At 38.6% G+C, this 27,101-nt stretch overlaps 1 protein-coding gene and 1 long non-coding RNA gene across 10 annotated transcripts in view; one reads left to right on the forward strand and one right to left on the reverse strand.

Moving 5' to 3' along the window:
* The window catches only part of PLEKHM3 (pleckstrin homology domain containing M3), a 178,263-nt gene that overhangs the window by 37,494 nt on the left and 113,668 nt on the right, over positions 1 to 27,101 (reverse strand). The window contains exon 7 of one of the 4 annotated variants that reach the window (XM_038585580.1): positions 17,307 to 18,626. The exons of the other annotated variants lie outside the window; for them this stretch is intronic. Coding sequence (XP_038441508.1) covers positions 18,603 to 18,626 — 24 coding nt within the window. The 3' untranslated portion in view covers positions 17,307 to 18,602. Of the gene's footprint in view, positions 1 to 17,306; positions 18,627 to 27,101 lie in introns of those variants that run through there. 4 annotated transcript variants of the gene reach the window in all.
* The window catches only part of LOC111094380, an 89,360-nt gene that overhangs the window by 1,666 nt on the left and 60,593 nt on the right, over positions 1 to 27,101 (forward strand). For 5 of the 6 annotated variants that reach the window (XR_005385312.1, XR_005385316.1, XR_005385315.1 and 2 more), the window contains exons 2-3: positions 2,585 to 2,641; positions 9,204 to 9,254. This is a non-coding gene — a long non-coding RNA (uncharacterized LOC111094380). The remainder of the gene's footprint in view (positions 1 to 2,584; positions 2,642 to 9,203; positions 9,255 to 27,101) is intronic. The other variant, XR_005385314.1, reaches the window with a different exon arrangement.

Below are 27,101 nucleotides of genomic sequence, written 5' to 3' on the forward strand. Positions count from 1 at the left end.
AATCTTTTCTTGCTTGTAATTAGTCACAGGTTAATATAACTTTATAATAACCCATCAAAAGTCACAAGGCCATTCCATGTTTAGCATAACAGGCTTGTGGTTTCCGTTAATCAGGTGGTCATTTAGGGATGTCAGGAGTGAAGGTGAAATAGAACTGAGATAAGGTTGTTATCCTTCCACTTATTTTCCTCAAATGGCCAGTCTACGTGAACAAAATCATGACAAAGTAGTTAGCAGAAGACATCTGTAGCTCTTCCCCATCTCCCAGCCCCCTGACTACTCCTCATCTTCTTTGTACCAAACTGCCCTATCTCCTTGAGAAAAGGCAGATGTCCAAAATGGGGGAAAAGTGTTTGCTTCTGTTTTCCATTATACTTAATTTCTTGTACTAAGGAAGGTACTACTCTGATTGACTTATTTGGAGAGTGTGCATATGTGAGAGGTATTTTATTGGTCAGGTAGTCAAAGAATATATACTTTCATTTGTAATTTAAAGTTATGTGTCCCTGAGCTCTGGGTATTATACTATATGTTGGCAAATTGAATTTAAATAAAATAAATAAAATTACGTGTCTTCTCATCACGTGGTAGGATAAGGACAAAAGGCAACATCAAGCTGGTATCTTCATAATTCTATTTTTTACTTTTGCAGTCTTTCTACAATTCTTTTCACTCATTTCAGGTACTTCTAAAACTCAAGGAGCTGGCAAATGTCACTTTTCATCATCCAGCTGGCTGACAAATAAAACAAATATGCTTACCCTTCTTGTGTGACTGCAGCCCACGAAAGCTGCCTGGTTGAACTTCCAGCTCAGGGATACACACATTTTCCCCCCTTTCTATTCTGGTCAAGATGGTCAGCATTGGAATTTGAGGCCTATGGCTTTCTTGCAGACTAAGACAACAGACTTTATTTGATTTACTTTCTTGCAGACCAATCAAAAATTACAATTAAGTTAAAAAATAACCTAGTGCTGCCTTCTCCAAACCACAGTTTCAGAAACAGCTGCTTATTACTCATGTGTGGCACCAGGAAATTGCAGTGTCATGTTCAAGGTCTGTGGCCAATAGAGATCTGTGGGATTGGGAAATGGGCACAAATGATTCTTTTATGTCCGTTACCTTCACTCCCTTGGCACCACAACACCATTCAAAATCTACAGGGGGAGAGGGACAGACCACTAGTAACTTGGGCAAGAAAAGAGGAAAAACTCTTTCTCATTGAATTTCTTTATGCAGTGGCTCATTCTTTCCCCCTGATTTGTCAAGTTACCTTCCATTTCAATACAAGCATTCCTCAGCCATTGTGTAACATCTAGATTCTGGACAACTGTTGGGAATACTGTGATGAAGAGGGCTGTTGCACTTGACAAATGGCCCCTCCTTAAAAGTCTAACCAGAAGACCCCATTCACGGTAAACAAAGCCACCTGCCACTCATTGGTAACAAGCTAGCTTGATGAAATGAAAGAATCAAAACTGTCACACACTGTAAAATGATTTAAAATATAATTTAGTTTGCATTTGCTTGGCCAGAGGGCTATGAAAGGTTTTGCTATTTTTTCTCTGCCATTTCTCAGCTGTAACAGGTGGGTACTGTGAAGTCCAGTGACCTTGGTCAGGTGAGTTCGTAGAGAGCTAGGAAAAAACAGTCTGTAGATTCTGCTCAGGTTTGAAAACCCTAACAGTAAGAATATTCTGAATATATTCATTCAATTCTAAATTTTTCTTAATTGTAAGTCCTTAAAAATATAAAATAAAAAGCATACCACCATATTATTTTTCTTAAAAACAGAAAATAACTAGAGGCGCCTGGCTGGCTCAGTCAGCACAGTATGCGACTCCAGATCTTGGGGTCGTGAGTTCACCCACATTGGGCGTTTACTTAAAAAGGGGGAAAAAAAAACAAGTAGTATAAGGGATTTTCCTATTTCAAAAAGTTTGTTAAAACCCTACTTTCCCATAATTAACCTTTGAGCTCCTTTTTTTCTTTTTCTAAAGAGAGCACAAGTGGGGGAAGGGGCAGAGGGAGAGAATCTCAAATGGACTCCATGTTAAGCAGAGCCCGATTCAGGCCTTGATCTCACAACCCTGAAACCATGACATACGCTGAAACCAAGAAGCTGAGGCTCAACCGACTGAGCCACCCAGGTGGTCCCTGAGCTCCTTATAATGGCTCAGTGCTGGGAGGCTGGTGTGTAAACAGAAAACTTCTCTGATCAGCTGCCCCCCACCCCTCTCACAGGACTGAAACTTTGGCTAATCAAGCACTTTGCTGCAGGTGGACTATGATGTCACCAATTAGCTATTATCTGAGCCCTTCCCAAAGGTGACAATTTCAACTTAGACTTTGTAAACTATGTGATAATTTAATCTAGTGTTGATATAATTGGGTAGATTAGGGTATGGCCATCATCATTTCCATCAAATTGCATTTTGCTTCCTGCTGGAAACAGTCTCAGGGAATGAAAGAAAAACAATTTCCTTTGGTGAGTGAATGGCAAAGATAAACCCCAGAACACAAATTTCTTATTCAGAAAAATATATGGGATGGGGCCTACTTCAGAGAATTTTTTCTGCACTAGGTAAAGTGCCTCCATGGCCACGACCCCAAGGAACTTCAGAGGAAGCATTTGCAAAGGGTGAGTACATGTATTTATGAGGAAAATGGATTAAAATATTTTAAATCGAGACAGTTCCAGAAAATTCCCATGGTCAGCAGGGTTTTACTTCTCTATTGAGTTAATTAGTTGTATGTCTGAAATAAATCATATTTAGGTCTCTATTGTTCATTTTGGCTCTAGTTAAGATACTAGTGAGTCACTGAAAAGTAAGGAGACTTCCTAAGTGGTCTTTTACACTCAGCTTCCTTACTTCATGTCTGAGAAAACCAAGGCCCCGTGGTGCCGTGAGCTGCTCAAGATCACTCAGCTGATTGGTGGCAGACCCAGAGTCTCCCTGTTTAAGCAACCTTTCACTATTCGAGGAAGGGATACTTCTAAGGGCATCAGAGGTCAGAGAGCAGCCCCCCTGGGTTTGGTTCAGCCTGGGAATTCTGAGGTTCCTGGATGTCTACTGACCTACCATGTATAAACAGAGGATTTCTAAACTGACTCAGTCCCAGCATGAAAGCAAGATGCATTGTCTACATCTCTATCTACATCTACCCACAATTTTGATCCAAACTAGACCTGCCTTTGGCTTACAGAAACACTTTTTTGTCCAACATATTCTCTTCTCGTATAACAATTCTCTTAAATGGTCACATCTTGTGTTGTTTTCTGAATATGGAATATGATTTTGAATACCTCATTATTCTTAGATTACTAGGATATTCACTGGTTAAAGTAATCACCAAATTCTGTGGCAAAAATGGACTTAACATCAAGTTAAACCCTAGCCTACTCACCAAAAGTAGAGAAGTAACTTCGTAAAAGGAGAAGCAACTACAGCTGGAAAGAGCAAAGCAAAACAAAACAACTCCACCTATGCATGTAACGTGGGAGAAATGAAAGAAGTATGCTTTTCAGAGAGGGCTCGAGTAGAGACCAATATAAAACATCTTAACAGAAAACAACAAAAGACTCCACACTTGAAGGAGAAAGATATCCGGAGAAATAAAAGCAACATTACCTGATTACGTAAGGATAGGTGAGTGAATGGCATGAACCATTCAAGAACCATTCGCTGAACCAGCGTATGTCATGGTTTCAGGGTTGTGAGATCAAGGCCTGAATCGGGCTCTGCTTAACATGGAGTCCATTTAAGATTCTCTCCCTCTGCCCCTTCCCCCACTTGTGCTGTCTCTCTTTAGAAAAAGAAAAAAAGGAGCTCAAAGGTTAATTATGGGAAGGATAGGAGAGACATAAAAGGCCAAAAGAAAGGGAAGGAGAAGTAGGGAAAGGATGGAAACAGGAAAAAAAATTAAGAAATAGTAAGAAGCAAAATTGAAATGGTCACAGAAACAAAGGAGAGAGCTGACTGTGGGCTGAGATGGCAGCGAGGTGGCCAGGTTTCCATCCCAGCCGTGCATGTCCCCATGAGCTGAGCAACCTTTTGTAAGTCACTTCACTTCTCCGTGCCTCGGCTTCCTCATCCACAGAATAAAGGGATTGCACGAAGTCATTCCAAAGTGAAGGATCAATAAGGGTCCCTCTCAGTTTGAAGATTCTATGATTTTGTGATTAACCAACAGGGAAAACATCAAAAGAAGCTTGTTGAATACCCCCAGGAATGTAGAAAGGGAATATCTGGGGAGATAGATAAAAGGTGAGTTTAACCAGACTAATTAGAAGATACCCAAGGAAATTTTCAAAAGAAGTGAAATAATGTCACCAGCTTTTTATTCCTCTGCTTGCTGAGTGCCATTCAAAGAGGGAGTTAATGCTTTTTAGGAATCATCCCCTCACAGGTGTGCAACCAGATATCAGTTTTCCCGAAGATGTCTGCAAATCCCTTCCTTTCATCAATGCATTTAATTAGTTAAAGTTTTTTTTTTTTTTTTTTTTTTTTTTTTTTTTTAGTTAAAGTTTAGATAGCACTTACAGACGAAAGGCACAATATAAGTGCTCAAAATTATTATTACTTAACAGCTTTTATGAGACCAGCAATGCCTAAGACTAAATGAGAAACCAAAATTAGTTTCTGGCTAGAAGGTTGTGATCTAATAAATTGCTGGGTTATTGATGTGAGGAAAAACAACCCTGCATATAAACTGAAATAGGTGCTCTTTATTAGCTTGCATGCCATTGTCCTAAGACAGCTGGTAATTTTTCTTCCTTGACTCAAGGAGTCAACAAGTAGTAAACCACCACTTACCGCACAGTACTGATTATGATTTCATACATCCTGTTTTTCAAGAATATTATCTGCTGTGTTTGTAGCAACTGTATGCTGGACATCTGTATACCCAGGATATGGATTCAAATATATATGGGAACTTACCATACAATAAAAGTGGGGAAAGATAGGTTATTTAATAAATGATGCTGGGGTAACTGGTTAGACATTGTGGAAAAAATACAACTGAATCTCTAACTCATTTCATAAAAGAAGTAACTGCAAATAAATTGGAAGATTTAAATACAAAAAGAAAACCATAAAAGTATTTTAAAACTACAAAAAATATTAGAGAAAAATGTTAGAAAAATATTTATGTGGGGCAAATATTTTATAATCTTAGAAGCCATAAGAGTGATAAATGTGAATATGTAAAATTAAAAAATTAGTAAAGTACAAAATACCACTTACAAAGTGACATGACAAAAACAAACTGGGAAAGATAGTTCCCATTTATATAAAAAAGTGCCAATTTCCTTAATATAGAAAGAACTCTTTTAAACTAATGAGAAAAGACTAATAACATAATTTAAATACAGGTTAATGAAATAAACAGGCAATTTACAAAAACTACAAATGGTGAATAACAAAGATGCTAAACCTTACTTACAATGGAAAAGCATATATAATAGTGTGAAGTTATTTTTTATTTATCAGATTGGCTAGGATTAAAAATATTAATATAGACAATGTGGGTGTAGGAAAATAGGTACTCTTAAGATGCTGAATGGAAGTAAAAACTGGTTTCACCTTTTCAGAAGGCAAGTGGCAGTACTTATCAAAGTACAAAGCACGCCTACCCTTTGACCTGGCAGTCTCATATTAACTAATTTACACTACAGACACAGTCACACAAGTGCTCAGGGAAATATATGAGGATGTTTACTGCAGTATTGGTTCTAGTAGAAAAAGATGCACTGGTTAAAAATTAGGATAACTCTGGGCGCCTGGGTGGCACAGTCAGTTGGACATCTGATTCTTGATTTTGACTCTGGTCCTGAACTCGAGGTTATGGGATTGAGCCCTGCCAAGCACTCTGTGCTAGACAGGGAGTCTGCTTGAGATTTCTTTCCTTTTGCCCTTCCCTCTGCTCCAGTGCATGAGCACTGTCTCTTCCTCTCTCTTTCTCTAAAATAAATAAAATACATCTTTAAAAAAATGAAGATAACTGTATACTATGCAGCTGATGAAAAAAGGAGGTAAATCTTTATATGCACTCAATATGCACATAGGCCTGGATGTTCACAGCATATTATTAGGTGAAAAAGGCAAGCTGCAGAAAAATAGTATTGCTTGATCCCTTTTGCAAAAAAATAAAAAATTAAATTAAAAATTAACATTTGTAAATGTGTAGAAATGTCTAGAAGAAGATAGGCCAGCTACAATAATGAAAACTACTTCTGCAGAGTGGTATGTTGGGGGAGAAAAGGGCAGACTTTAAAAATAGAAATCTGTAATGAAATATCAGAATGGGAGATTAAGAAAACAATCCCATTTACAACTGCATTGAAAAGAATAAAATGCCCAGGAATAAGTTTAATCAAGGAGGTGAAAGCCCCACACACTGAAAACTGTAAGACACCAATGAAAGACACTGAAGACACAAAAATGGAAAGATATTCTGTGCTCACGGATTAGAAGAATTAGTATTGTTAAAATGTCCACACTACCCAAAGAAATCTACAGTTTCAGTGGAATTCCTACCAAGATTCCAATAGCATTTTTCACAGAAACAGAACAAACAATCCTAAAATTTGGATGGAACCACAAAAGACCCCAAATAGCCAAAGCAATCTTGAGAAGGAAGAACACAGCCAGAAGTATCATGTTCCCTGATTTCAAACTATATTTCAAAGCTATAATAATCAAATCAGCATGGTACTGGCATAAAAACAGACAAACAGATCAACGGCACAGAATAGACAGCCTGGAAATAAACCCACATGTTTACAGTCAACTAATTTATGACAAAGGAGCCAAACATATACAATGGGAAAAAAGTTTCTTCAGTAAATAGTGCTGGAAAACTGGATAGGCACCTACAAAAGAATTGAACTGGATTGCTATTGTATACCATACATAAAAAATTAACATGGATTAAAGATTGGAATATAAGACCTGAAACCAGGGGCACCTGGGTGGCTCAGTGGTTGAGCATCTGCCTTTGGCTCAGGATCCCGGGGTCCTGGGATCGAGTTCCACATCAGACCCCGCAGGGAGCCTGCTTCTCCCTCTACCTATGTCTCTCTATCTCTCATGTGTCTCTGTGTCTTTCATGAATAAATAAAATCTTAAAAAAAAAAAATACCTGAAACCATAAAACTCCTAGAAGAAAACGTAAGTGGTAAGCTCCTTGACATCAGTCTTGCGAGGATTTTTTTTGGATTTGACACCAAAAGGAATGGCCACAAAAGCAAAATAAACAAGTGGGATTACATCAAACTAAAAGGCTTCTACACAAAAAAGGAAACCATCAACAAAATAACAGGGCAAACTAGTGAATGGGAGAAAATATCTGTAAATACTATATCTGATAAGGTGTTAACATACAGAATATATAAAGAACTCCCAACAGCAAAAAGGAATCTGATTAAAAAATGGGCAGAGATACACCTTGGCAAGAGGCTGCACTGCCACCCTGGGTTACTTTTGATGTCATTTCCAGGACCGATAGCTCTCTCATCCCTGATCTCTGGAAAAGAGACTGTGTTCACCAAGTCTCCCTATCAGGAATTTACTGATCATCTTGTAACGACCCACACCAGAGTTTCCGTGCAGAGGATCCAGGCTCCAGCTGTGGCCACCAAATAGTTTTTTTGTTTATTGTTTTAAAGATCAGTTGATTTGAGAGAGCACACAGGTGCTCAGGGGGAGGGGGAGAGGGAGAGACTCTCAAGCAAATTCTTGGTGGAGCCCAATGTGGGGCTCAGCCCCAGGACCCTGAGATCATGACCTGAGCTGAAATCAGAATCAGATGCTTAACTGACTCAGCCACCCAGGTGTCCCATCACCCCATAGTTTTATACAAAAAAAAATAAAGTGAATTAAGCTTGTTAAAAGAACAAATAGAGGATCTGAATGGACATTTTTCCAAAGAAGACATACAGATGGTCAAAAGGTCCATTAAAGGTGCTCCACATCATTAACCACCAGGAAAATACAAATCAAAATCACAGTCAACTATCCTATTGCATTTAGAATGGCTATTATTGAAAAAGACTAAAAATAACAAGTGTTGGTGAAAATGTGGCATAAAGGGAGAACCCTTGTGCACTGTTGGTGGGAATGTAATTTGGTGCAGCCACTATGGAACATGGTATGGAGGTTCTTCAAAAAATTAAAAATAGAACCACCATATGATTCCACTTCTGGGTATTAATCTGAAGAAAACAAAAATATTAATGAGAAAAGATACCTGCACTCCCATGATCATTGCAGCATTATTTCCAATAGCCAAGATACAGAAACAATCTAAGTGTTCATCAATGGAAGAATAAAGAAACTGCAACACACACAGTTATATTGCCCAGCCATAAAAAAGAGTGAAATCTTGTGACAACATGGATGAACCCAGAGGGCATTATGTTAAGTGAAATGTCAGACAGAAAGACAAATACTGTATGATCTCACAACGTAGAATCTAAAACAACAACAAAACCCGAACCCAAGCTCCTAGATACAGAGAACATGGTGGTGGTGGTGGTTGCTGGGGGTGGTAGTAGGAGTTGGGGGGGGTGGTAGTAAGTAAAATAGATGAAGAGAGTCAAAAAGTACATATGTCCAGTTATAAATTAGTTATGGGGCTGTAATGTACAGAATGGTGACTATAACTGTATTACATATTTGAAAGTAGCTGAGAATAGATCTTTAAAAATTCTCATGGGGAGAAAAAGTTTTTTGTTAATTATGTATGGTGATTTATGCTGTGGTGACTATTTCTCAATATACAACAATAGCAAATCATGTTGAATACTTGAAATGATTATGTCACATATCAATCATACCTCAAAAAAAGGAAAGAAATCTATCACATTCAAAGGTGATCATTTCTTAGAAGTAAAAGAGTGGAGAGGGAAGAGAAATTTGAGTGGTAACACTGGGAGAACAAATTAGTGACTATGTGGATAATGTTTGTAATACAGAGTTAAACTTCCATTTTGAGGTTTGCCAACAGTTTTTTAGCCTCACGCCTGCCTTTCCTGTGCCCCACACCTGGGTAAGCTGATGGGAAGCCCAAATGTTCTCCCTTTAGCACCTGCAGGAGATTCAAACCACCCAATTTCCTGCTTCCTATGGGAATCCTCACCCAGGCCCACCCCCTAACCGCAATAAAACCCTCAAGCCAGTCTGCTTTCCTCTCTCCAGCCATTTTGGACGTGCTTGAGACTGCTCTGCTTGTCCCCAAGACCTCAATTTGTAAGTAACTAGACGTTTCGTACTTTCAAAATATCTGTATAAAGATTCTGGGTTGTTTTTTTTTTTTTATGTTTAAGTAATGAGAGTTAACACCTTTATAGTAAATGTTTAAATTGTTAAAAAAAAATGACAGCTCCACAAAGCAAGGCTTTGGAAATATAGAAGTGAAATTTGCATATGCATATATGTGAACGTTATAAAAATGCAGAAGACTTTCATTTTTTTGGTTTTGTATTGGCCTCTGTTTTCGCTTGTCTCTGAGAATATATTTTTACCAAAGTTCCTGAAAATTGCCTATCAGTGAACCTGTCATGACTGCTTTAGACTTAATGTTTGTATCTAAGGAGACCTATGTGTCTAATCAGAATGTTCCCTGACTTATGGGCGTTTTTAGGTTTTGGAAGGTAACACTGCCCCATTCAATTAGAACGACTTATAAGATATGTGGAGTGTCAATAGCCCTATCTAATTCCAGGCAATTTAAGGTCAGGTTTTTGTTTACATAATTATCACCAAATTCTAGACATTTAATCTTATCTCTTTAAATACCTAACTGGGAGTTAGCAAGTAAGCAATCAGGATGCATATTGCATTTTCTACAAAACTTAAATGTTTTAAATGCCCTTTTGCAACTCTGCTTCTTCCTTCCTGCCCTCCCAGAAATGACCTGACCTTAACGGCTCCCTCCCCTGAAGCACATTATTTGATCTTGATCACCTGGCTGGTCCCTAAATTCCAATAGTTTTAAATGGTGTTTTTGTAGTCAATAGGAGGAGAAATAGTATCGATACATATTTTAAATCCATTCCCTAGACATTCAGAGGTCACAGTAGTTCCATACCACCCAGAGCACCGTGCAAGGGAGGTCTGTTACCCAGCTTGAACATTTTTACCACGTAGTTTGGTGTCAACCCAAGGAGAAGTCAGTGTACTGACTCAACTGCCTTAGACTTGGCCTTAAGCAAAAACTGAAAACTGGGATTTTACAACAGGATGACATTCCTAGATAAGATCAGGTTCATAGAGAAAAGCATTTTGAATAGCAGGCCCACATGTGACATGTTCAGAGTTTTGGCAAACTCTAAATGGAAAAGGCTCCTAAGAAAGGAAACCCTGTTAAATAGCTAGTTTTTCAAAGGCAGATCATCTGTGCTCTGGTCCCCAGCATCCAACCTCCTCCTGCACACCACCCTGCTAGTCTGCCTTCCTCTCTTCCAGCATCCTTATGCCTCTAGGCCAGAAGAGAAATGACTCTTCTGTAGTCATTTACTATGGCCAGTAGCTCTAGCAAAGGGAAACTAGCAAGCAGGTCAGAGTTTTATAGGAGTTGTTGAGGTTTTGGTTTTCCCTGGGCTCTCTGTTCTTCAGGAGCATAGGTAATTGTAAAAGGATTTTACTTCATTCCTCTGTTTCTCTTTTATTTTTTAAAATTCATTTTATTAATTTCTTTTTAGTGAAGAGCACTCAGCTAATTGGGACTCCAGGCAGTTGTAGAGTAGCTCAGGTTAACTGGGACAAGATGCTTCACTGGCTGTATTTTTATTTTATATATGCATATGTAAAAATATATATATAATTAAAAATTTGTTTATATATAAATGTATGTGTATATATAAAAGATAAATTTATATATATTTAAATTGAAGCATTTATAAGGTAAAGTGCAAAATATCTATATTTAAATATATATTTATATATTTTTATATTATAAATATTTATATACAGTTAATTGAGGTATCATATAAGGTAAAGTGCACAGATCTTAGGTACAACTCAATGAATTTTTAATCATGTGTGTGGAACTACTATTGTCCTACCCTGCTCTCTTGCCCTCCAGTCCCAACCATGCCAACCCAATCTCTATGCCATCACCAGAAGGATCTTACTAAAATATAATATGACCAAGTGATAAAAATGACATGAGCTGTTGCACCACCGCCAGAGCAGTGACTGCTTAATCTGTGCCAGTCACTGCCCTAAGCTTTTTTTTTTTTTTTAAAGATTTTATTTATTTATTCATGAGACAGAGACAGAGACAGAGACAGAGAGAGAGAGAGGCAGAGACACAGGCAGAGGGAGAAGCAGGCTCCTCACAGGGAGCCAGATGTGGGACTCAATCCCAGGACTCCAGGATCACACCTGCTGGGCTCAAGGCAGGCACTAAACCGCTGAGTCACCCAGGGATCCCCTGCCCTAAGCTTTTGAATTCATTTTTTTCTTTAAGCTAATACAAGTCAAGCACTTGGAACATTTGCAGGCACTCAATGAGCATTAAATAAATAACTATTATTATGCACGGGAACCTTAAAAGGTCAATATTTTTATGATAACCAATTTGTAGGTGATAAAATTGAAGCTTATAAGGCTTATGTCCAAGGTCACCCAGCTTGGATGTATAGAGTAGGGAGCTGGATTCCCAGAGCCCCGTGCTAACCACTATACTTCAGAATGTTCCTAGAGTTGGTATCTCTTTTTTTTAAAGATTTATTTATTTATTTGAGAGAGTGTGCGCACACACACATGCATACGAGTGGAGAGCAGGGCAGAGGGAGAGAATCTTCAGACTCCCTGCTGAGTGTGGAGGCTTATGTGGGGCTTGGTCTCATGACCCTGAGATCATGACCTGAGCTGATACCAAGAGTTGGACGCTCAACCAGCGTTGAGCCACCCAGGTGCCCCCAGCTGGTATTTCTTTAATGAAAACCCCTTGAAACTTCCTCAGGCCCTACAAGAGAAGGTCTCAACTCCTTAATATGCCCTATAAGGTCTTCCCACAAGCTAGGTACATCCTATCTTTCCAAATTTGCTTCTAGTTTTTATCTACTGTGTATCCATCTCCTGCTCTCATAATGCCTACCTACCTCATCATTCCTTGAGACACTTTTAATTTTAATAACTATTTATTGCTATACTCATGTATGTGTCTGGATGCTTTCTATATTTATGTCCAATTCTTACTGCTGCCGACCAAAATAAGTAATATCCTATGCATTTTACAGGTAAGTAAATGGAGCAGAAAAATTCAGGGGCTTGTCTCATGGTCAGAGAGCCAATATGCACCATAGCTGGAGTTTGAACTCAGGCCTGTATGATGATTTCAGTGCCTTGTCCTGCTCTTGTATGTGGTCCAATTGTCACCTAGTTTCTAAGGCATTTTTGCCACCACTGGCCATATTGTGCTCTGCTGCCTTCCACAGATGTAAGCAGATTGCTTGTTAAGAAAATTAATGTTCCATTCCCACTTTGGGCCTTTCCAAGTGCATACAACCTTTGCATTCAAAAAGCTGAAATGGAATATTTCTGGAATATTCCTACTGCAGTCCCCAGAACCAAACATTTAAATGGCAACCTTGTCCAAACACAATGGCAAGTCTTTTGACCAGATGAGGTTATGGCTTAATGGCATGAACCTAGAGGGCAGAGGAGTTGCTGCCAGTTAAACACCACATGCACTTTAGCAGGGCCTCCAGGGGATGTGTGATTCATGAACTCCTGGGACATGTACAATTCCTGAGGGATGAGCTAGTCAGCTCTCCAAACATGAGGACAATGGACGATGAATTCTGTGGGCAGCCAGAAAGGCCAGAGTGGGCAATTTTTGAACTGATCTTGAAAAGCATTTTATCATTGGAATAGCTAAGATTCTTGTTGATTATGTAGAATAAAAAAATATTGAAGCATCTGAACATTTGGTATATGTTCAGCTCCTTCTGTACCTCAAAAATGAATATTAATGTGCAGTCTGTAAAAGTCTCATAAATTGACAGGAAGTGCCTGACTCTGCAACTGTCTCCTGACAAGTTTTGGCAGCATTTGATTGTGATCATTCAATCATACTTGTATTTAAGATTATAAAATAAGTTAATTCCTTAAAAAAAAAAGATTTATTTATTTATTTTAGGGGTGTGGGGTAGAAGGATAGGGAGAGACGCAATCTCAAGCAGATTCCATGCTCAGTGCAGAGCCTGATACAGGGCTCGATCCCACAACCCTGAGATCATAACCAGAACAGAAACCAAGAGTTAAACACTCAACTGACTGCACCACCCACATGTCCCTAAAATAAGTTATTTAGTTTATTAATCTTACATAAATTTAAACTACATGTGCTTCTTTTTAAGTCCCAAGCTAAAAATTCTCACTGTTAAGAAAAAGTATAGGACTTCAACTTGGAATCAGTACAATTATTAAAATAATTTATAAAGTAAATTGGGTTGACAAAGTGATTCCAAAGTTGATCTGGAAGGATAAAGGGGTAGTTATAAGAAAGACAATTTTGTAAAACAAGAATATGAGGATATATTTGTGCTATTAGATATGAAAAGATCATAAAATTCATTCAAATGATTGGTACTGGTGATTTGAATTACTACTGAGAAAATAGAAGTGATTGCTCAGAAATAGACCCCAGGACACACATGTAATTAGATTATCATGCATATGGAATCAAAAGTCAGCATGGAAAGGACAGATTATTTAAAAAGGAGCTGAAATGACTGCTTAATCATTTTTTTGGGAAAAACCCTAAATCTTCACTTACACCATGAAGAAAAATAAATCCCAGAAATTAAACTACTAAATGAATACAATTATTTTAACAGAAGAAAATGCAAATTATTATTTATCTGCTTCAAACATGGAGAAAGGGTTTGTAGGATTTAAAGCCACAGAAATAAGTGACAAAGGGGAAAAATGAACATATCTGAACTCATAAAAGTTGGAAACTTATGTTTCTCAAAACATTATATATAAAAATGGCAAACAAGAAAACTAGGAAAAATATGACACCTAATGTAACCTAATGTATATGGAAATCATGCAAACTAACTGAAAAAATAGCCTGTCCTCAAACGGGCAAAAGATGTAGTTTATTTTTTTTTAAATGTAGCAATAAACATACAAGAAATGTTTAGCTTCCCAAATAATAAATAGATATGCAAAGTCAAACAATGATAAAGAATCTCTTTTTGGTTCTAAAATTATGAAAGGTGTGTCTGTCTGTCTGTGTGTGAGCACTCATGTGTCTAAATAACAATGGCTAATTCTCCAGGGATCTGAAGGGAGAACTTGCCATGTTGGCAGGTATTGATTTAGTAAACTGTATCCAGAGCTTTTAAAAAGTTCAAACCCTCGCTATAATAATTCCTCTTCTGAATTTGTCTTTAATCAGAAGCTAAATGATTTTATACAAGAATGTATATCTTAGTATTTATTTATAATATAAATTGGAAATCCCTAAATGTCCAATTAAAAGGAAAAGGAGTAAACTATAACAATGGAATTTTCTACAAGAAGACAAAAGAGCTAGTGCCTCTCTGAAGATTATTTAATAAGCCAAAGCAAAATAATTTAGATACTAAAGAATAAGCCACATTTTATACCTAATACATGCATAGAAAAGAACTAGCCAGGGGTGCCTGGGTTAAGCATCTGCCTTTGGCTCAGGTCATGATCCCAGGGTGCTGGGATCAAGCCCCGCATGGGGCTCCTTGGTCTGCAGGGAGTCTACTTCTCCCTCTGCCTGCTTCTCCCCCTGCTTGTGCTCTATCTAGTCTCTGACAAATAAATAAAATCTTTATTTTTTTTTTAAAGATTTTATTTATTCATGAGAGGCAGAGGGAGAAGCAGGCTCCATGCAGAGAGCCCGACGTGGGACTTGATCCCGGGACTCCAGGATCACGCCCTGGGCGGAAGGCAGCACTAAACCGCTGAGCTGCCCAGGGATCCCCTAAATAAAATCTTAAAAACAAAACAAAACACAACAAAAAACCAACTAGCCAAATGTGTACCTAGTTGTTATCTGTGGTGCTGGGCTAATGGTAACTAATGAAAGTAGCAGCAGCTGACCTTGGCTAGGTATGTGATCTCATTTAATCCTCACATCATCATTAGATCTTGTTTCCCCCACTGTACGTGAGGATGCTGAGCAGTGACCTGGGACCTCAAACTCCGGTCTACCAAGGGCTGGGATCTGAACCTCTCTGCCCTGCTGCCTGATAGTTATTTTCTCCCTAGTGACTTTTTGTACTTCCAGATTTTCTGACATGAATATACTTTAATAATCTGGGGAAAAACACAACCTTTAAAAAAGTGAATTGGGGCCAAGAAGCCCTTGGAAGTCTAGTGTTCTGTCCCATGACAGCCTGTGGTATGAGAGACTGTGCCATCAGTGAGTCCTTCCACTCTTGCCCTTGGCTCTGGATTTTCCTTCTTCAATTTCCCATCCCTTTCTCCTTTCCAGTATACATCATGGAGTCACTTGGTGATGATGGGAAGCCCTTGGTGCGTGGAGGTGCCATTCCAGGGCTGGTCTTGCCTACTCATTTCCTTTCCTCTGCCTCTCTCTTTTCCTTCCCTTCTGCCAAACCTTAGACTTCCTAGCACTCCCTGGGAATAAGCCTGGTTCAAGGTTCTGGTTTAACAAAACAAAACAGGGTATCCTGGGGTTAACTCGGCCTTTCACAGTTCTATGATTAAATTGCATTTTTCAGTGGTTCTGCCTTTAAACTCAAACCCTTTTAAAGAGAAATTTAAGGAGAGCAAAACATAGGAAACAGTGCCAAATGCCAATAACATATTTTAGTCGTTTGGGGAATGGGCAGCTTTAGAAACCGCAAATTCCCACTTATGCAAGGGCTACTTGAGCTTTTTTCTTTATTGCTTAGTGACAGAAGCCTGGCTTTAGACCATGGTCAGAGTTGTTCTCCCTTGTTTTCTTTGTCTCTCTTCCTCTGAAAACAGTTATAAAAGGCCTGAGTTATCACAATGAGAGTTGCCTAAGCCTAAAGCTCTAATCAAATAACAAAAATCATTTTCCACTGATGTAGGTTGTTCAGACTAAAACGCAGATCCAAGTCTGTCTTGGTACCTGTTCCACCTGTTCAGCAAGCTGTCCTTACTGAACCCTGCACTCTAAGCTTGGGAGGCTCCACACGTGTGACTTCACTGCCAGTTGGCAAGGCTTTGGTACCATGTGCTCAGCTAGGTGTTCTGTCTCCTTTCTCCCAAAGAAAATGATGGAAGAGGAAGATATGAATATTGCTCTGTGATTATGCTGTCCCAAACCATAGATGGCACAATATTAAATGGAAAGAATCCCAGAGAGCTCCCTTCTGTGACTATCTGGGACTATGAACCCAAGCATCAGAGTCCAATGAGGTCAGCTCCCACCGTTAGAGCTAGATTATGGTGTGGCCCAGCCAGTCCCAGGACATGAATTGGTGAATTGCACTATGTTATCACCAAATACATTGGAAATAAGGTGCCAGTGAGCTCATGTTTCCATAACTACTTCTCAAATTACTGGTAAATGTGAACTAGTCCCTCTAGAGGATAAGTAGATAGCAGTGAAAATTTGAAAGACTTTTTAACATATTGAGTACTGAGCATTTTGGTGGTAAACACATGTACAGAGAAATTGTAAGCCAGAGAAAGCCTCTCAGTATGAAGCAGCTGACAGTCACCTGAGCAATCAATTAACATGAGAGCAAAAGATTAGTTTCATTGCATAAGTCAGTTAATTGATTCTGTAAGAACGGCAAACAAAAATCAGATAAGAACTATAAAGTTGGAAAAAGATACAAATATCTTCAAAAAAACAAAAAACAAACAAAAAAACAAAACTAGCCGGGGCACCTGGGTGGCTTAGTTGGCTAAGCATCTGATTCTAGATTTTGGCTCAGATTTTATGATCTGTGGGTTGTGAGCATGGTTCTGGGCATGAAGCCTGCTTAATATTCTCTCTTTCCCCCTCACGCCCTCACCTCCTCACTCCTGTGCTCACTCTCTAAAACAACAAACTAGCCAATTAAATCTAGCAACATATAAAAAGAAATCACTGACCAATTGGGATTTATCCCAGGAATGCAAGGATGGTTTAACATCTAAAAATCAAACAACATAATAGACCATATTAATAGAATAAAAGACAAAAATCACACAATCATCTCAATAGATACAAAAAAGCATTAGACAAAATCCAACATCTGTGGTAAAAATCACTTAACAAACTAACAAGGGAACTTCTTCAGTTATAGGCTATCCAAGAAAAACTCAGGTAAAGCATATTTAATGATGAAAGACCAAACATTTTATGAGATTAGAACTAGACAAGAATGTCTATTCTCAACACATCTATTCAACATTTCACAGGAGGTTCTAGCTAGGACAATTGGCCAAGAAAAAGAAAAACGAATCATGACAAGATCTGGTATATGAAAAAGTTGGAAACATTTTGCTGACATAAAAGCCAGGAAAAAAAAAAAACCCACCAACTTTTAAGTATATTTTGATCAGGACTTTGTAATTATATCCATGTATGTTGCTTGTACTCGTGGAGAGGCTGTGACTAACATTATCCAGTTGAGAGTTATGGAAACACTTATTAAGGGATCCCATTCCAAATAAGTTAAAAAGTTAGCGCTACTGTTAGAACATGTACTAAATTCTTCATTTTCAACGGAAGTGTATTTTTATTGATAATCAGCTTCTCTCCCTCCTTCCCTATCTACTAAGTATATTAAATACTCTTTGACCACATATTGAAACTATGTTTAAAGAGTACCAATCAGTAAGATGCCAAATTATTAGCCTACTTGGGCATCCACATATTTTAGACTGGCCCTGCTTTTTGCAGGTTCTGTGGGTCATGACTACTCCTAAGAGAGAAAAAGATAACGTTAGTCAGATAGGCTATTCCAGGTCCCCTTGTAGTGGATCATGAAAGACTCCATATGGACAATGGGGCAAGCCTTTGCCATCTGTTGCTGAAACTGAGGTTACTGGGCACATGAAAATGGGAATCTGCTTGTCTCTCTACAAAGATCCTTTAAGGTACAAGGAAAGCCATATAAGGGATAGCTCTACTCAAACATCTTACAGTTAATGAAATAAAAATATGAAACCCAGTGATATCCACCAAGTCTACGGAGTGATCCAGGGGCCTGGGAATGTCTCAGGTCTGAGAGCTCTCTGACTAGTTTCTATTTGCTTCCTTAGAGCATTGACTATGGCCGTGATCCTGGTGATTTGGGGTTGCTGGCCAATGCTGGTCCTTGAATTTGTCAGTGCTTCCCTGGCTCAGACCTATCCTGACAAATCATCTTAAATTTTGCTAGAGTCTTTGAACTTTGCTTCTTGTCTGTGCTTTGGCTTTATAATTAACTCTTCCAACTCCAGTCTCCTTGACATTGGGTATTTGGGGCCTCCTCTCCCTTTTACAACTCTTTTTGCATTTCCAAATGGACTTCTAGATCAACTCTGAAATCTCGGGGTAAAATAGTGTGTTGGTCAAAGCATGAAATGAAAAAACAGAAAAATGACTTTTCTTCTTAAATATGTCCAAGATTTTTAGCTTCTCTGTTCTTCTGAGTCCTAGAAACAACAGCAGCAACATTAAAAACAAAACAAAACAAAAAACCCACGTAAGTATTTCTCAATTGCGCTCTGAACTTTCCACTTTGGAAGTGCAAAATGAAATAAACATTTTAGCAAATAAGAGTATTCCAGTGGATTGGTTGCTCATAGTAACTATTTCAGAGATACACCATCTTTCAAAAAATATTTTATCAATAATTAGCATTGCAGTCCTGATAAGAAAATATAAATCTAGAGAACAGACATGAGAGAATTTCACAAGCAGGATCTCTTTAATAATTTCCCTGAAGAAAATGCTTGAATGCACTTTAGAAAGAGTTTGGCATGATTCCATATCACCCTTCCTGAAGTACTCAAGACTGCTAGGCAATGAAGAGGAATCAATCATACCATGAATAGTAACTGAGCAATGGCACCCAAATTTCATGTTTTCTGAATCAATATTTTTAACGTTTTTACTTTTCCCAAGGATGTTAAAGACCAATCTATTGAATATCACTATCATTTCACAAGAAAGTAATGGCATTTTAAAACTAAAAAAGTAGAAATCGTATGATTTCAGTAAGAAAAAATTAAACCTATGGGGTGGTATTAAAAATTCACCACATTTTATTATTTTTCTCCCTTCTTTATGACCTGGCAAAAGCTCCATCCCAGATGAGCCCTCAATCCATGGAGGAAAGGTGGGGAGCTTTTTGATAAGAGCACCAAGGAATCTCACTCAATGTTTGCCAAAACCACTGCTTTAAAGTGAATGAACTTCAAAATGGAAGAATCAGGACAGTGTTTCCCAAACTTCAGTCCTGTGAAAACACTTTCACAAACATTGTCATAGCTGCATTCCACCTATGTTATTTACTTAATGCTTTATTTAAACAAAGTCATTTGTTTACTCAAGTAAGTTTGTTTAAAAATGAAAGCTTTATATGAATACCATAAATGGAAGCCAGTATCCCTTGCCATAAAATCAAGATAACACAATTGGCTGGAAGACTGAGCCTGCTGCCAACTTTTTTTTTTTTTAAACAAAGTTAGCAGGTGTTAGGGGTTCAAGTCACAGCAGCACCAGAATAAATCTTTGTTTAATTTAACCTCAAGGAGAATTGAGAATTGAAGGGAACAATTTTCTCATTATGCAATTAAACATCATTTCATGACATGTCCAAGTACTGTCTAAGGCCATCTCTTGGACCAACCAATTTCATTTTGATAGAAAATCCATGGAATCAGATGTGTCTTTACAGTAATTAAAAGCACTGGCTAACCTGGCCATCCTCAGTTCAAATTCTGAGACTTTTCCATGTACTAGCTGGTGACTTTGAGCTAGTTATTTACCTGCTCTGCCTAAGGTTTTCATCTAAGAAATGGACATAACAGTAATACCCACTTCACAGGTTGGTTGTGAGGATAAAATGAGTAGATAAATGTATAGCTCTTAGAACTGTAAATAGCAAATTAAGCACTCAAAAATGGGGCACCTGGGTGGCTCAGTTGTTGAGCATCTGCCTTTGGCTCAGGGCATGATCCTGGGGTCCTGGGATGGAGTCCTGCATTGTGCTCCCACAGGGAGCCTACATCTCCCTCTGCCTATGTCTCTGCCTCTCTCTCTCTGTGTCTCTCATGAATGAATAAATAAAATCTTTAAAAACCCCCAAAAATTGTTCTTAATATCCCACACTTTGAGGAATGGCAAATTAGGATACTGAAGGCCTATTGTAAGCTCTATGAGGCAAAGAGTAATATAGTAACATATTTCTGGAAAGAACAGATAGCTAGGGAGTAAGAATGACCATTCTTTTGATAATGTGAATTAAATTATTAACTTTAAAATTAAATTTTAATTTTTTATTAACTTTAAATTATTAACTTTGTACACATGTGTCTATGGCAATTTATTGCTCATTGGTTTGCTACCTTCCATGCCCCATTTTCTTGGCTAAGAGCATGGCAGAGTGGTGTATTTTTGCCTTTAAGGCCTAGTACACAATGCCTTTGACACAGAAAGGTCATGCCATACAGAAAGGCTTTGGGATTTTAACTCTGAAGTCACTACTTAGGTAAACAAGGCTGTCTAAATATATGAGGTTTTTAATTTTGAAATCAATGTCCCCTCTATTTAGAGTAAACAACAGAATTAACATAGGATTTGACCCTCAGAGTGGCTACACGTTATGATTTAATTCACATTGCGAAATATAGTAAGGGAGGACTTACTCATCACTAAATCATCAAATAAATAAGCTAACATCAAAAAGCAGTCGTTCTAGGGGGCTCCTGAGATGGATTAGTTGGTCCTGAACAAGAAAGACATATATTAACATATCCTAAGCTGTTGCCTTTCATGTGTTTCATCCCTTTTGTCCCTGGAACTATATTTAGTACAGAGGGAACAACAGTGCTGCTAGGGCAGTCAAGTAGAAAGAGAGGGTATTAATTTAGTAGATCTTGGTCAAGGTTACATAGGGCAAGAGATAGTGGATAAGTACATGTTGAGTTAGACTACAATATAAGGTCATTTGGGAATTTATAGCAATCCCCAGACCCTGTATTGGGTCTACCTTGATGGTGGGCCTCGTTCAGAAGGATCTGGATTTTTAAAGTATTTGTTTTCTTCAGTCCCTGTCCATTTGCCAAGGAGGGACTGTTTCTTCTACCTCTAGAAGCTGCTTCTTGGTAACACCTTTATTGCTTCTTCCTCCTCTCAGCTCTGGCTGTTTCTTCTTCCAGTGTCCCAAGTTGAACGCTTTAGCTTTTCCCTTTTGCTGCCATCATCTCCCATTTGTAAATTGCCTCCCTTTATGCTACAGACCTCTGAATCTCTAGGCTTTTCTTTTGATCAGGCCAAGTCCTTATGCTCATTTGCTCTGCTTTTTCAGGAAGGTTGCTCAGCTTTTCTGTTGAGTTTTGCATCAAACATTAACTATTCTTTCTTAAAAATATTATCTGTTCTTTCCCACTGCTTTTCTTCCTACACTGTCAAGGACTGTTTGTAAATTCCTTCACTCTACTTATTATGTCTGTAAGCAATAGAATGTTCCAGATGCTAGAAGTCACATGAAGCCGTATCTTTTTTTTTTTTTTTTTTTTTTTGAAGCCGTATCTTCTAATTTCTTTCTGCACCTCTTCCCTAGGACCTACTCCTTTTAGAAAGCTTATCTTGAGTACTTTAGGGGAGACATGAAAAACAGAATAAACTCAGATGCAATGCAGTAAATTCCTTTTCCCTGAGTTTGCATTTGGTCCAGGTAGCTAATGGAAAAGAGTGCCCAGGGGCGCATGGCTGGCTCAGTGGAGCATGCAACTCTTGATCTCAGGGTTGTGGGTTCGAGCCCCATGCTAGCTGTGGAGTTTACTTAAAAAAAAATTTATATATATAATATATATGTATATAAAAAGAGTGCCCAAGGTTGGAGCTCAATAAGCCTTAACTACTAGCAGTGGCTCCAGCTTTTAGTGAGCTCTATGCCTTATCTATAAATGGTAAATGAACACTTGTGGATCTGATTACTTTATAATGATCTGAATAGGTCATTTGTCAAAGTATAATACTGTCCTAGAAATGTCACTTTATGACCAAAATAAGGAGCAAAGTTTCCGTATACATTTATGCAGAACCCCCAGTATGCCAGGGGTTGCTGCAAGTGCTGGGGATACTGGTGAACAACTCAGGCAAGGGCCCAGCTCTTCTGAAGCGATGACTTCCTCTGAGTATTTAAAGACCAAGGAAAACTACTGGAATCATACTGGTCAAGGAAACCAGGTTAAAACCGTCCTATTTAAGGAGGAGTAAACCAATTCGTTGGTGGATATGCCACTATGTTAACAAAAGCGCCACAAAAGCTCCACCTCCCTGAAGTAGGATACACATTTAAGAGTGGGCAGGTTTAAAAAAAAAAAAAATCCTAACCCAACCCAAAAGATAATGGGAATCATCTGTTCTGTTCTCATGTGCAAACCTATAATTTATGGAAAGATGGGAAAGAGAAAGTCCCTGAGGAGACCTAGCCAAGTTCTGTGGTGAAAATTCAACTGTATTCAAAGCTCAGACTGGAAGAGGTGGGGGTGGAGAGGAGCAAGAAGCCGCAGTAAAAATAACATGTCTTGAGGCAGCCAGCTCCTTTTCTTTTCCCCGATTCCAATGCCATTCCTGGGCTGTCCCTGGACCAAGCTGCCTCCCTCCCTTGCTCCTGCCACCCCAGCCCTTCCCCATTCACAGGTTATTAATTTTTCCTCTGTGTTTTTCATTCATTTTTTTAAAGAATTCCAAACTAGTTTGTAGTAATCATTAATTCTGTCACAAGGTAAGGTCAGCAGTATAAAGTATAGGGCAATTTAGGAACCAGGTAGTTAACATCATGTGAGAATGTGTGTTAATGAAACAGCAGGAATTTTCAAATTATGGAAAGGAGACCATTTCCTTAAACGCATAACCACGTATAATATATATTTGTGCACACTTACAAATAAAGTGATTTACTACCAAGAATATACTATAAGACCTGATAATAGAAAAGTCTATCATTCTTAAATGCAATGTTACTGTCATTATCACCCCACCAAATTCTGATTTTTATCTCTTTATCATCATGGCTACATGTTGTCTTTTTTGATGCTATTATCACTGCTTTTTTGGCTAATTTTTACTTCAGAAACAGTATTATAAATATTATAAAGCTATGGTTACTAATAAGTCAACTATTTTATTTTTATTTTATTTTATTTTATTTTTTTTGGGGGGGGGTGGGCAGAGGTCGGAGAGAGAGAATCTTAAGCAGGCTCCATGCCCAGCACATGAGCTCGATCTCACAATGCTGGGCTGAAATCAAGAGTTGGATGCTTAACTGATTGAATCACCCAAGTATTCCTCAATTATTATTTTAACTGTATTTTTTAAAATGCCAGTATTAGTGATTTCCACTGGGCCATTTGAAAAAGCATTTTTATTATACTTAATTTGCTCACATATTTCAATAAAATTTCAATATATATATGTTTTATTGGCTCCCTTATCAGCCATGTGAGGTAAATTATTATCCATGTCAGAGATTGAGAAATTGGGGCCAGCTAAACTAGAAAAGATTGGTGGTAGTGGTGGAAGGAGGATGTGAAATATATATTAAATTGTCCAGGCAGGGAATCCCCATTGTAACATTTCAGTTTCTAATGTCTTTTAAAGTGTTCTTGCTATTCATGGATAGTTTTCACTGTTAGAATAAAACAGAGAAAGAAAGCACCCCTGGTCATAGGGTGCATGATCAAGCTTCACTACAGTGTGTAAATCAACTGAACTTTGTTAATATGACTGTGAGGGACTTCTAACAACAGCACTCCTAGAGTATTTGCTATATGCCAAGCTATTCCCCAGAGCAGTTGACCTATTTGTGACTCCCTTAACCTCACAACCTTATGAGGTAGGTACTTTAATAATCCCCACTTTACAAATAAGGAAACTGAGGCATAACAAGTTAAAGTGATTTGTTCAAGGTCACACAGCAGGTAAGGGGTGCGGCTAAGATGCAAGCCCAGGCTGTCTGGCTCTAGACTCCACGTCCAATCATTACACTACACTGCCTTTCAGAGAGCGTGCTACAGTTAAACAATGGACTGTGGTTATTTAAAGATTTACTTGAAAATCAGTTGTCCAGACTCAGGACTAAGCAGTCCTACAGAAAAACAAAAGATTAATGGTAGTGAGATCTTCAGTTCACACTTATGCAATAACATAGCTTGAATTCATGCATAGCTCCTTTTGAGTACATTCTCATCCTTATCTTCCTCTTCCAGTAACTGACTCATTCATTCACTCCATATTTATTAGGCACTTCCTCTTGCCAGGTATTGTTTTTACTAGTGGAATCTAGGATGGATAAAGACTTGCATTCAACATTGAATTTCCCACTTAATGAATTTTTCTTTTTCTTTTCTTTTCTTCTTTTCTTTCTTTTCTTTTTTCTTTTTTAAAGTAAGCTCTACACCCAACATGGGGCTTGAACTCACAACCCTGAGATCAGAAGTTGTATGTTCTACGGACTGAGCCATTCAGGCACCCTTTGTGGATTATTTTTAAATGCCCTTACAAACTCAGGTAACATTTTAATACCTAACCTGGCAACTAGGCAGATGCACCAGATCCTATATATGAGGGGTTGCTCATTTTTTCCTAAATATATCTCCTGTCCACTCAGAGGACCCGACCCCTTCAGGATACTAGATACTACTGCCCATCTAGAATATGTGTCTTGTCTTACACATTTTGAATCCAGTGCATCACAGTACATAGTACCTAGCACTTAAGAAATTTTTATTTATTTATTAAAAATTTTTTTTTAATTAAAGATTTTTATTATTCATGAGAGAGAGAGAGGCAGAGACACAGGTAGAGGAAGAAGCAGGCTCCATGCAGAAGCCTGACATGGGACTCCATCCCAGGTCTCCAGGATCATGCCCTGGGCCAAAGGCAGGAGCCAAACCATTGAGCCACCCAGGGATCCCCTTAAGAAATTTTTAGAAGGTCGTGAAATACAGTCCCTAAATTGAGGAGTGCTGGTGCTTTCCTGAGGTGGTCATGATCATTTTTTTTTTTTTTTTTTTTTTAAAGAAGCTAGTATTTTATTGTGGTAAATGTATATTTACCATTTTGGGGCATATCTCATAATCCCTTTTGATTGGTTATACCTCATTGATTATTTTTCAGAATACTGCAACTTCGCCTCCGCTGTTACCCACTTTGTGGGTAATAAAAGGTAATAAAGTCTCACTTCAGACAATTAGTTGGTTTCCCTAATTAGCACAGCCAGCCCCATTAGTACCGTAGGAAGAGAGGACTTCAGTCCCTGTGATGCCCCTTCCCACCCTTGATGGATTCAGAAGCTAGCTCCAAGGTCTGAAGTTTCTTTGCCTTCCTCATCCTAAGTAGCTGAAGCAACTTGTCTCTCCACCCCTTTCATTATCCCATTCTGTCCACCATCAGTGGGGTGGAGACTCACAGCTTATAAGTGTGCTGAAGAAAACCCCAGAGGCAAGAAACGAGAATAACTTGCTCGTGCTAACAAAACAAACCAGAATACACAGCAGGGGCCAGGACCTCACAGTAGCTGGCTTCCAAATCTTTCCTTATCCCAAGGAGACAGACTGCCTGCCTCTCTATTCTAAGCTCAGGCAATGTGGCTTAAGCAAACTCATAGAAGGAACTCAAGCCTCAAGATCCATTTTCAGCTTCTCCCAGATCCCAAATGTGCCTTTTTATCCTTACTCCATCTTGCCCAGCCAAACGTGAAAGCCTGTGTAAAGACCATTACATGTCTCGCTTTGAAAGGACTTGAATGCCCTTATGAACTAGCTCCTGGCTGAAATCTTTGGTCCCATGGAGACAGAGAAAGCAGCAGCCAGTTGGAAAACAAAAAAAGAGTTGTTATCTTTATGTCAAATTAAACTCAGATCTGCTTAATATCTTGGCCAACTTATGCCACAACTATTTTGGCCCTTTCCGCTACCCCAAAGCCTTTTGTGGCCAAAATGTACCATTGTGCTGCTGTTTGACACTGTGTGCCAGCAGGCTTCTGTGCCAAAGCCAAGTAACACCCTTCCTTCTTTGGGTTGTGGGGTAGCAGGGGAGGGTTTCTAATTCCTTTTGTGACCACTGACTAAGAGCTGAGTGGTCAACAATTTGGTAAATTATATACACACCTAAAATGTCAGCTGCATCAGATTTTTGTTCTCTGTTGTTCCAGTAGCTGAAAGGAACCTTTAGGCCGAAGGCAATTCTAGGAGAGTTAGGTTTTCTAACCACATTCTGTGGGAGGAATGGTAGCAGAACTCTAGGCACACAGGATCCTAAGCAGCAAAGAATTATCTTTGATAAGGATATATACCAATGATTCAAACCAATGGCAAGGAATGGGAATTCAAATTAGCCAGTTACGAACACACACACAAAGAGAAAAAGAAAGAAGCTCTACCACAAAAGTCCTTTTTGGAAGCAGACTAGCTAAATACATAAATATATAAACACACTGACACAGGTCAGCCCTAACTATGAATGTAGAATATGCTAAGTCCAATCCTTTAAAAAACAAAACAAAAAGGAAATTCATAGTATCATAAGTCCATATGCAATTAGCATGTTCTCCCTTTGGGACTATAATATATTCTGTGCGCTATTCAGTTTTTTCTGGAATTTTGCTGTTTTTGACGACTCACCAGATTGGACAGAATGAAAATATTTTGACCACCATGGCAGTGGTTGAAACTGACCTGTAAAAATTTTAGATGCCGTGGACTATTTGGGGGGGAATCTGGGCCTGACCACTATGATCACAGCATCTATACTGACTCTCCTGGGCACTGGAATTTTTACATATGTGGTGCTGGTACTCTGAGGCTAGTGATGGGTATAATTTACATAGCCCTGTTCCCCTCTTTGCCTTCTATTCCCTCCTTCTACCCAGTGGTAAGACTTGGTGGAGCTTCAGC

Source organism: Canis lupus, chromosome 37, assembly GCF_011100685.1.
Source record: "Canis lupus familiaris isolate Mischka breed German Shepherd chromosome 37, alternate assembly UU_Cfam_GSD_1.0, whole genome shotgun sequence".
NCBI lineage: Eukaryota > Metazoa > Chordata > Mammalia > Carnivora > Canidae > Canis > Canis lupus.